Source organism: Nycticebus coucang, chromosome 5 (genome assembly GCF_027406575.1).
Source record: "Nycticebus coucang isolate mNycCou1 chromosome 5, mNycCou1.pri, whole genome shotgun sequence".
In the NCBI taxonomy this organism is placed as follows: domain Eukaryota; kingdom Metazoa; phylum Chordata; class Mammalia; order Primates; family Lorisidae; genus Nycticebus; species Nycticebus coucang.
The window spans coordinates 128,208,020-128,220,055 of record NC_069784.1 but is presented as its reverse complement, the minus strand read 5'-3'; the positions used below and the strand labels follow the sequence as shown (position 1 = coordinate 128,220,055).

The following is a 12,036-nucleotide window of genomic DNA, read 5'->3' as shown; positions in this document are numbered from 1 at the left end:
GTGAGTTCACACTGTTTCATCCCTTCCTTCAGAGGGGCAGGCCTGAAGATTCTGGTATTAGGGGGTCCCCTAGGTGAGAGTGTTGACCTAAAATAGTGGTTACCCACAGGAGGAGCTCTGGGGTCCTTGATGGGAATCACACTTAAATAGAGATAGGGCATGGGCTGGTGCTGATCCAACCCTTCTCCCCCTTGCAACCTCCTGATATATCGGGTGCCCCAGTTAGATATTAATTCTTTGAACTCTAAAGAAAATATAAACACACGAAAAAGAATACATAAGGTTGGATTACCAGATTTGTTTCAATGTTATTATTTTGGTAAAATCTAGCAGAAAGAGAATTTGAAGAAAATGGAAAGCTGAGTAGTGGCAATGTTGGCAGTCAGTGGGGCAAAGGCAGGAGGCAAGGAGAAATTTCATCTACTTTATAAACTGCTTTTTCCATTGAGCAAATTTAGAGATTAAAATATTGTTTTGTTCAGATTAATGATTTAAGGGAGTGATTATTATTAAGTTTCTTGCAACATAATTTGAATTATTTTAGCTGCACTGACCCTGTTGGCCTTGGACCTCATTGTTGGTGAAGAGAGGCTGTGTTTGACTCTGCTTGGAAACCATGAAACTACAACAAAATAAATTCTCCCAAATGCTACTAAGCAACCCCAGGGTTTCTTTTACACTATAAGGACTTGTGATAAAAGATTTAAATGACTCCACGGTGTACAGCATGCACGCAGTGTCTCTGAACAATCTAACGATTCTTTTTTAACATATCTTAATAAGTAATCAAGAATTAATACGACTAAAATATCAGGTGCATTCTTGAGAAATTTCAGCATTATAAACAACAATAGCAAACACCTTTAACAAACCTGACTAGTCTCCTTTAAATATTTAGTATTTGCTACTGATTTGACAGCTGGAAGGCCAACTGTTAGGATCTTTCTGGAAGTTGATGGGAAGGAGCTTGCGAATGCGCTCCCCGCACTGCGTCGCGTCCTTCCTGGGACAGTCGGGGAACCTCCCAGCCTTTCAGGACAGGCTCTGCTCTGAGAGGTCAACAGGGCGCTGGAAATCCTGGGCAAAGTTGGCATTGGAGCCGGCGCGTCCCGGCGCTCCGGGCCGTTTCCTTCGCACCTGGACCCCCGGGAGGGGGACCCGCAGGGGCTCGCGCAGAGGGTGGGTCCCAGGCCGGCTCTGCAGTGGCGGAGAAAGCCGGAGGCCGTGCAGGTCCCTCGGCAGGTAGCGGCAGCGGGCGAGCCAGCCTCGGGGTCCCCGCCCCAGTCCAGGAACCCGCTCATCCCGGCGGAGCCCGGCGCGGGGACCGGGCCGGGGAGGGGGCGTGGCGCGCCGGGGGTGGGGGGACCTTGGCCCCGCCGGGAATCTCAACCCGCCCCGGCGACCTTCCCTTGCGACACGAGCCGCGGCTGCGGGAGGCGGGAGCTGGGAGGCCTCACCCCCAGCTGGCGGAGGGCGGGGAGAGCGGCGGGGAGAGCGCGGGGCCGGACGCGGGTGGGCCAGCCGGCCAGGCTGAGCGCGGGCGCCGGGTCGCGGCCGGCCGGGACTGTTGCGCGCCGTCACCAGGGCGCCCGGGCTCCCTGCAGCCCTCGGACTGCACCCGCGCTCGGAGACAGGGCTGGCGCAGCCTGGGCGCCGCCGCGAGCCGGGAGGAGGCTTTTCGCTCGACTCTCCTGGCTGCTGGGAACCTGAACGAGGCCGAGAGAGAAGGTAAAAGGAGACAGGCAGGCAGAGAGGTGCAAGAGGAAGCCGGCTGCAGGGACATTGTAGGCAAGTTTGCGCTTGCACGCTGAGGCCCGGGCACTTGCTGGGAGGGAGGGCTGGTGGCGGTGGTGTGCGTGCGTGTGTTACACTCATGGAGAAGGGGATGAGGTTGGGAGCCTCTCTGCGTCTCCTACGTCGATACTCTATGAATAGCCCCCTCTCTGAGTTGTCATTTCCGCTTGTGGCACATCCCCTGGGCTCCAGTGAAGCAGAAGCCAAAGGTAGCCTCCCTCTTACTGTGATGCTCTGTTGGGTTGCTACCATCAGAAGGGAGATGTAGGGCGTTGAGCGAATTCTAGGAGCCTCGCTTCCTGCACCCCACCCCCGACTATTTCAGTAAGGGCGGGGGGTGGGGGCGGGGGCAAGGGGAGCCCAGCGGCTGGCTGAAGGCTGTGCGAGGCCTGGGCACGTCAGATGCCAGCGGCGCTGTCACCGTGCAATTGCTTTCAGGCAGAGCCTGCACTAGAGGGCAAGATAACTTTAATCTCCTGTGGAGAAAGATGCGTTTCAGACAGAGATTTCGCATTGCTGCGGGGGGAGTTCTGGGAAACGGTGATTCACAGGGCGGCAGGTGCATCGCAGAAGGCAGGAGCAGAGCGCAGAATGAAGCAGCTTCAGCCGCGCAGGCCGGAGAGCCCCTGGGAGAAGAGGTTGTGCTGATGGGGTAGCAGCGTTTGGACGCTGGACGTTCAGGTCCAGCTCTGGGGGAGATATCAGCTGTGAAACGATAGCATCCCCGAATGTTCTTTTCTGAGCTTTCCATTTGGGGTGCAAAACTTGTATGTATCCAGAATTTTTTTGTGAATGTTAGGAAAGTTCAAAATGAATTTTATTTTTTTTTTAATGCCCGTGTGTTCTTGGTCTGAGAACCACTTCCCTAAAGGTAGCCTTTGTATACAGAAGCCTCCACCTATGCATGAGAAAGTGCAATAATTCTCAATCCGGCAAAGGTTATTAATATGACCTACATCTGCATTAAACGTTGCTTTAATCCTGAGTCACGAGGGTTGTTCTTTGAGAGGCTTTTTATTCCCTGTGGTGAAAAAGATGCGTAATATGGATAGAAACATGAAATACCTATCCATGTTTTCTCATCGCTTCACTACTTTGTGGCAGACTTAGAACAAAATGTGCCCGATCAATACTAAATATGTTTGGTGTTGAGATAAAGAAACATCTCCAGACTGACCTAGATAATATTGCTAGCCTCTGAAAAATATTTGCTCGACACTCACCTTCTGTCCTCACTTTAACCTTTCTTAACACATGATTTTTCACGGGCTGGTCTGCTTTTGTCCTGGTTGCCCCTGTATAAGAACTCTTTTCTTTTTTTTCTTTGTTTCACTTGATTCCTTCCTGGCAGGGAGTGGGGATTGGAGAAAGCTAGTTTACTATAAGAATATTTTAAAGAATTTCTTGGTGCTGCCTTGGGGCCTGCTGTTGTATAACTATGCAGCACACACAGGGTCTTAGAACTGAAAGGTGGTCTGACTGTGCCAGTGTGTCGGAAGCCCATAACTGGGCAGGGCTGCTGACATTGGCACAGCTCCATCTGTACCTACTGCAGCCGCACCCTGTGGCCTGGATGTGACAGGGGCCCAAATGCCTCTGCAGGGATGTCTGTATTTCTCCTCTCACCAATGTATATTTCCTTGTGGTCTAATCTAACGAGAACTTAGGTTTGGCAATAAGTGCAATATCTATTCTAGCAAAGTACAAAAAGAAGGTTGCGGGTGTAACTTATATACTCCAGGCTTACAAAAACCAAAATTGGATTATAACACAATATTTTTCATGCTGATCTGCTCCATACTTTGTCTTTTGATTGCTTGTTTATATTCCTTTCTTCTAGGGAATGGACTATTACTTATTGTTGCCCTGTATAATTCATGATAGTGAATAATTAACAGCAGTTCTCACTGATGATCTGTACACAGACATTACTGATATACTCATATTAACTCAGGGATGTCCCTCTTCTCTCCTACCTTTGAGCCATCTTAGTGTTTATTAATTAGTACCATTACTAAAGAGCGAATAGAGAAAAAAATAATTAAATTTAAAATTAGACAATTATGTGAACTAACTCCAGCAAAAGGCTTACATTGAAAAGGGGATCGAGATTTATTCACAGCTTGTTAAACTTTTTTGCTTAATAGCGTATTTCAATATTAGTACTATTCTAGTACACATTTAGACATTTAATTATTATTCATACTTCATACGGCTGTGAATTTCTTTACATGTTTGTCATCATAGTTTATTTTTTTTCTGTTATAAATAAAGAATCTCGGGTTGCTGCAGGATTTGGGATTTTCTGCTATACTTTCCTAATACTGAAAAATTCAGTTGGATTTCTCTAAGATGTAGTCTTGCAGATTATGTTATGTAGTATTCTAGTGTTTTTTTCTAATCGTATTCCTTTTTAGTCACACAAACAAGAAACTGCTTTAGTAGCCAATGTCCCTTCTGCTTAGAGGCACAAAAAATTGAGGTGTGATATTTCACAGCTGTGCTTTTCACAGGTGTTGGTGTTGAGAAGGGTATGGGGTTCAGCTAGGAGACTTCCTAATAGCAGGTGGGCTACCTTCCCTCTGCATCCTGCACAATAAATGCAGCAGACGGCGTCCTGGGCTCCACAGCAGCCCGGCCTTCCCTGTTACGTGCTTACTGGACATTGCTGTAATAACACTTGTAGCCTTCCTCCTCTGGTGTGCAGACTCTGAGAGGGGCTTGCCTGTCTATTGCTCTTACCGTGGTCCCTTATAAATAGTTTATCAATATATATTTGCTGTGAAATAATAAATGCAGACTCTTACCTCTCTGTAAGTGTAGTGGATTTACAATATTTAGCTGCATCATAATCTTAGTTCCTTCCCCTGGAAAGATTTGATGATGGTTCAGGGTTATTAAATGGTACATAACCCATCAGTGTCTACCTGTTCCTCCTTTTCATCCCAATACCTACCTCTGCTCCTCATTCCTCTCCCCCCACGATATTCTGCATCATTTAAAAATTATTTTAATAACTCTGGGAATAATGAGCTCACTGATGGCTCTGCGTCTCCTCTGCTGCTGCGGTTCTGTAGCCACGTCCATAGTCAGAACACTGCTACACAACCAATCACTTCAAGGATCTCATGACCTTGCCCCAGCAGTTGTTTAATCTGTCACTTGTGCTGTCCTTGGTTTGAGAACTGGAGATCACATGCAGGGGCATCTCTCCACTTGGAGCCACCTCTCATATCACAGGTGGAGAAGCCAAGACCAGGGGAAGGAAAACAGAAATGGGTTATTTGCTGAAACTCTGCTATATGCCAAGCAATCTGAATTTTAAAATTCGGTTTAATCAGGCTAAAATTAAAACCAACTTAGCATAAATGTACTTCATTTCACAGAAGAAGAAATGAGAGCTCAGGAAAGTTCAGTTTTCTTAAGGTCACATGGACAATAAGAGACAGAACTGAGATTTGGTTCCAGGTCCTTCTTGTCCAAAGCCTGTGCGTGTCCTGTTCCCTCCTCCGACAGGAGGTTGCCGCTGATCTTCAGGCATATCTCCTGCTTCCTAGTTTCCTTTTATTAATCTTCTTTTCATTAATTTGACATTTCTGATCAAATCATATGTTAACCTATCAGTTAAAAGCAAGAACATCATTTCACAATATAGGAAATATGTGATACTTGAATGATGAAAGCAAAATGCTTTATCTTATGTCTGAAAAAGGAAGGATATTACATCAACTTCTTTTGGTAGGGAGGAAGAGTTTTTCTGAGGGTTGTCCCATAGATGTAAATGACTATGAATTTGATTCAGCGAAACAAAAAATATGTATGAAAGACCTAGGATGTGGTCAGGGATATATTTGTCAAGGGGTGAGACGTTAAAGCCACGAGTGTTACATAGTCTATACCCCTGAAATGTTCACAGCTGGGTTAGAGGGAAGTAAGACGAACCTCCACCAGGGGTGAAGAAGAAACCAGACTTACCAGGGTAGGGGTTGCCAGCACTGAGGAATCAGGGAAAACAGCGCTGGCTGCTGCTGCTGTGTTTTGGAAAGGCTGCAAGTGGAATGTGGGCCCTGGATTATGTACTGAGTGATGCTTTGAATTTGTTCAGCTGAGAATGTTCTACACTGTAGATGAGAAGGATGATGAAGAAATTGTCCCACAGAGCTGTCCCAAGGATATGAGGACATGAAGTGAAGAATATTTGTAGGTCAAGCCTGGGCAGCCCCCCTTCTTCTGGGCCCAACTAATAGCTCAAGAAATCCTGCAAGTCGTGACAGGTTCCTCAGACTCCCTTATCCAGCCTGGAACCCCACCTCCTTCTGCCTGTCCCCGTCCACCCATCCTACCTTATCCCCTGTTGACCAATCACCAAGTCTTACAAATTTTGCTTCCTAAATGTTTCTTAGATTTTACCCTCCACTCACTCTGACCCCTTTGTCTGATTTCCATTCTCTCATCAGGATTCCTGAGGTACCACCCTGAACCTTCCAGTTTTATCCTTCTCAAATACAGTTTTAAAAACTGTAGCTAGAATGATCTAAATTACGCGTCTTCAGTTCCAACCAACAACCCCTACAATGGCATCCTGTTCCCTCCTAGACAGGCAGGACCAAGCTTCTGGGCACAGCAGACCAGGTCCCCACTGTCTGGCCACCTCTTTTCTCTCCAGCCTCATCTTCAGAACATTACCTGGAGCATTCTTCAGGGTCTGATTGGCGGTAGTTCCACCCACGAATCATGCTGTTTCTCAGGCCCACCTTTGGTCAGCTCACCCTTTGCTCAGGCTGTTCACTATTCCCGGAATGCGTCTTTCATAGCTTGCATTTGACTAACTCTAAGTCATTTACCAAGACTCGGTTGAACTTGGTATTTCTATGTTGTATCTCCCACTGTGTTCTAAGCTCCTTAAAAATAGGTTTTGTGGCCTGCAACCATGGTTCATGCCTGTGATCCTAGCACTTTCGGAAGCAAGGATCTATTAAAAATATAAAATCTATTAAAAATATAAAATTAGTTGAGCATCCTGTAGTCCCATGTACCAGAGAGGCTGAGGCGAGAGGATCAATTGAGCCCAGGAATTTGAGTTTGCTGTGAGATAGGCTAACACTTTACCCCTCTAATTTGGGGCAACAGGATGAGACTCTGTCTCACAAAAGAAAAAGGGGGGCGGGAATTGTGTTGTATTATCTTAATACCCCCGGCACTGAACTCAGGTGCTCAGAATATTTTAGTTATGCTGTGGAAGTAACACTGTATCCATCCTGGGTACATGCAGGGAAATTCTGAGTTTAATGTAGAGAGAGATAAGTAGAGAAAAAAGTATTTCAGGAGTTATCTTCTCTGTGACCTGAATGTGAACTGGAAGTGGGCAGAGCCAGGGTGATCTCTGATGCAATGATTTACAGAAATCCCTTTTAATTCCATGATTCCTGATTGAAGGCGCAGGCCGTGTCTTAATCACCTGTGGGCTCTAGTGCTGAGCACTGGTGTTTGGGTAGCAGAACTACACTGAATGTCTCCCGTTGTTGCTATTTAATATATGTGCAGATAAATTATATTGATCACTCTATTGATTTTCAGATTCAAAAAGTTCTATCCTTGCATTTGGAGAACCATTTCTGACAGCTTAGCGGAGCCACGTGCAAGGTCCCTCAGGCACTTCTCCCTACCTATTCGTCTCCCAAATTGAACTAGCTTTTGAATGTGGGCAGGTGGCATATTTTCCCCCAGGAGATACAGGCTGCTAATGGGCACACAATTCCAGTAGGAATATAGGTCTTGATGCATGATAGCCAGCCATAATCTTTGAGGGCCACCCACTGGAAAGTACCACTCTCCCTTAGAAGATGACAAGTATTTGGTCCTAATTCTAGCAAAGAGAAGTGGCCAAGAGAAGTCTTTCCCTACTGTCTTACCAATAAAGGGTGCTTCTTGCGTCTTCCCCGGGCTCGCTAGGTTCGTTGTGCTTTCTTGCTCCCATGCACCCTTTTTATACATTTTCACACACGGCAGCAGCAGTGCCCAACGGTTTGCATCCTTTTTTAGGTGCCTGTCTACAAAAGCTCTGAGCAGCTTTACATTCATGTATTCTGACCAGATACCAATATATGCTAGTATGGATAGTAGCATTTTACAACCTGCTGTCATCTGTAATCACACTCTCATCAGTTAACTGATCCCCCATTCATAATGCTGTTTTATGGACGGTCCATCAAGATGATGATAGAATCTTCCACAGAATCAAAGCATCCTCTTGTTTTCTTTTTTCCTTCAGGCAGATGGACCATCCCACATTTATGTGCTTTCTTTGTGAGTTCTGCTTTTCCCCTTCTGCCCTCCTCCCCCATTTCTTGATGTTTTTACCTTCATCATCATTACCTAGAATATAAAGCATCACTCTCAACGGGGACGTTTTCGGTGTGGCTCCTTGACCAGTTTCCTTCTCTGGATGCTGTATTGACTCCTTACTTCTTTCTGTCAAATTATCCTGTTGGTGGCAAGACCTTGTCTTCAGCTAACCCCAGGGTTAGGAAATTCTCATTTAAAGTGCATTTTGCAATATCAAGATTTCATCAACTCTCCTGCCTCTTCTTGCCTTCCTCCTTACCCGCAGTGGAGATGTCAGTTAAACTTGACCGGGCAGAGAACTCAGAAGGGTTCTGCCCTCTCTGCTTAGACAATTGACTTTAGAGGCTTTGTGTATAGGGAGGGAAAAAGCTAATCAGACCTACTCTGGCTTAGAAAATTAGAATATTTAAAACTCAAATTTTTAGAATGAGGTAGCTTTTACATTAATGCTGTTTTAATTCATCAGAATAGTATCAGGAATTAGGATTTGATCTAATTCCTACAACGTTAACACCAGAGCAAAAAATATGTGCAAAACAGCTAACGTAGCAGGTGAGAGAGTCTGTCAATATTGAGAACTATAACTCAGGGCTTTGAGTACAAGGCTTTCACTTTCATAGGTCAATGGAGACAGTTTATAGTTTAAAAAGAAAACATGGAATAAAAATGAACATTTCTCCTTTCAGCAACCAATTTTATTTTATATGTAGCATTTATGTGTTTACGTTATTAAGTATCATAGGAATTCTTAAAATTTTTATAGTACTTCATAGTTTGTAAATGTTTTTCCACATTATTTCACCTAAGAATGAATCAGGCAGGCTGAGTGCAGTGGCTCACGCCTGTAATCCCAGCATTCTGGGAGGCCAAGATGGGTGGATTGCCTGAGCTCAGGGGTGCAAGACCACACTGAGCAAGAGCGGGAGACCCTGTCTCTAAAATAGCCGGAAGTTGTGGTGGACGCATGTAATCCCAGCTACTTGGGAGGCTGAGGCAAGAGAATCACTTGAGTCCAAGAGTTTGAGGTTGCTGTGAGCTGTGACACCAGGGCATTCAACCCCAGGGTACTGGGGCAAAAAAAAAAAGAATGACTCAGGCATTCACATTGACTAGAAATGGTTCTCCTTTTAATACTCGGGTGACCTTTGTAGATTTTTGTTTTTATATTGTACCTTTTCTTCTTTGTTTTTCAGGTTTTTGAGTTCATTTAAGAGGACAGTCTTAGAAGAAAAAGAAGTGGTTTGATCTCTGTGAGTGAGGTCGCCTTGGTGACTGCTGCAAATGCCTGGAATTCATTTATAATGTAACAGATCTGGAAGAGTTCAAGTATGTTTTCTGGAGTGGCATAGCCCTGCGCTGCCTCCGGTGAAGTCTCTTGGTGTTGCTTTCCTGCGACCGGAGGGACCATGGCCACCTCCAGAGGTGCCTCACGGTCCCCTCGGGACATTGCCAATGTGATGCAGAGGCTGCAAGGTAAGAGGCAGAAATTTTAAGGTTTTTTTTTTAATAGTTCACTTTTAAGTTCAAATACAAATTGATACACAATCCATTAAATTTGCTTGGGTTTTGATTCAATTTTATGGAACTGTAGCAAAGAATAGAATGGCAGTTTTTTATTCCAGTGTTTTCAAAGATACGTTGTCTTAAAATACTATCTTTTTTCTGTAAGACGAAAAGGCAGAGGTGCAGTTTTTTGTGACCTTCAGTCAGTGTTAGCGTGCTTTACGCGGCGAGTTGGGAATCCCTCATTGTTACGAAATGTGCTGCTGCTGTCCTTCAGGAGTGTCACTGCCAGGGCAACAGCAGTGACAGCGCCTTGATCAGGTTATCATGACAGTGCTGGACAGACAACAGTCTGCTATTGGAGAACAAGTAAACCAGTGGTATTTCTCAACTAGAAATCCCTCAGATAGCTAGAAATTCCTTTAAAAAACGAGGCAAACGTGCCCAGAGAGATGAAATGATGTGGTTAGTGGCAGCCTGCAGACTAGTCCCACGTTCCTCCCTGGTGCTCTGATTCTGACAGCAGACTTCTTTCTAGAAGAGAATTAACAGGGAAAAGTTCAAGACAACCCACAGGCGAACTCCCCACTGTCAGTTTTCTTGGAGCATATACATTCCTTGAGACAGAAAGACTACCGTCACCCGCAGGTGTATGACAATGTTGCTTCTTCATCATAATACCAATGGTCTCTCTCCTAGGCTTCAAATGTGTGCTTTTAGGATATAAAAATATCCAAGTGTAGAAGGGTTGGTCTAGTGTTTGTCAAGAGACCTTAAAAATAATGTCACAGCTTGACTGTTAGGCTTCCTAGTATCTCTAGCCACTGATGGTTGTGGTGTTGCACAACAGCGATGCTATCAGTCAGACAGTCGGCCCACTGTCTTTGCTTACGATGCATTTGCTGTGCATAGCAATAATTTACAGGTAAGCATCCTTAACTTTCAAAACACACCCAACTCTTAAATAGGATATTCATGGCCCAGAACATGCTCACAGCCAAAGAAACTCCGGAGATTGATGGAACTAGGAGTTTCTTCATGTCTGTCCAGAGACCACCAGGTTGACAGAGACCTATATTCGAGTGACCTCCACTAGGGCTTGTCTCCTGGACTGCTTTATGGTCCTCCAGAATGAGGGGACACATTTCCCATTTACTACTGATAGATCCCACTTGCTATGCCAGAAAGAGCCTCATTAGGTAAAGGAACAGATCCTTGCTGAACAGATCCCGACTAGGTCCCTAGGCTGAACAATTCTTTGATTGGGTCTGCTCCAGGGATCTCAGATTTAAGTTGCACATTTTTGCATGCGTTGATGCAACATTGAATTGGGAGCTCTATTCCTCCATGTTTTTCTTTACGATTTGCCTGAACCATTTTGTGCCTCAATGACATAATCTATGAAATGACAGAAAGGAAACTCCCAAGTCCCTTACGACAGTGTGAGAAAAACAACACAGAGATGAAACAGATTTCCCTTTGAGTCTGTTAAATGTGGGGATTCTCTGGATCACTTACATATTGACCGTAAAAGAAAGTTGTAAACAGCAAATTTGAAAGACTGAAACAGAACCAGATTGTATTCCTACAAACACACAGCTCCTCATTCTGATCTTGTTTTGAATGGAAGTCCTTTATTGAGTGGAAGGCAATAGTTAGGAGTGAGAGGAGATGAAAAGTGTGGATGCTTCCCTGTTTTGTTCTATCGTGTGTTTATAGCACCTGCAGCCCGACTTGAGAAATGTGTACAGTGAGGCCAGGAGCTGGAGCCTCCCATCTCCTCCCTCACAACCCTGTGACGCCCTATCTTACACCGAGGCATCTATGTGCCAAATGAGGACTATGTTTCCCTGCTTGCCCCCGTCAGGATTGTTATGAGACTACGCGAGATCACATACCAAAGGGGCTTTAAAAACTGTCAATGCTGTGATATGGCGAGCCATCCAAATAGTCATGAAGGAAAATTGGATAAGGGCCAGCCTGGAATTTGTTGCAAATTTTTCTAATCATCCAGAGTTTTGGAGGAATGTTAGTGGTTTCATAGGATAGCAGTTTTATTACACAATGAAGTGACTATAATTATTGTATTAATTATTTTTCATTCTTGTGAAAGAAAGAGTCATAACCTGTTATAAGGGTACCCGACAAAGTTAGAACAATAAGACTTAAAATTCAGGAGACAAAATTCCTGAGCACTCAATACTTCCTGTTGGCCTTTAGCATCAGTTACTTCGTGTCTGTGGGTTCTTGCTGGCTACAGAAGGTGAGCTCTGCACAAAGGCAACACATCTTGCCTGTGTGTGTTGAAAACTAAGTGAAACGGCAGGAAGTGAAAGGGATCCGCTGGGCCTGTCTCTTACCAAATTGCCCTGCTGTGTTGATTCTGCTGATTCA

The 12,036-nt window shown here is 44.9% G+C and overlaps 1 protein-coding gene across 2 annotated transcripts in view; it reads left to right on the top strand.

Annotated features, from left to right (window-relative positions):
• The first annotated feature begins 1,664 nt into the window (after nucleotides 1–1,664).
• Nucleotides 1,665–12,036, top strand: part of SYNE1 (spectrin repeat containing nuclear envelope protein 1) — a 467,802-nt gene continuing 457,430 nt past the window's right edge. For both annotated transcript variants that reach the window (XM_053590506.1, XM_053590504.1), the window contains exons 1-2: nucleotides 1,665–1,728; nucleotides 9,333–9,612. In XM_053590506.1, the coding sequence (XP_053446481.1) occupies nucleotides 9,546–9,612 (67 nt within the window). In that variant the 5' untranslated portion in view covers nucleotides 1,665–1,728; nucleotides 9,333–9,545. The remainder of the gene's footprint in view (nucleotides 1,729–9,332; nucleotides 9,613–12,036) is intronic.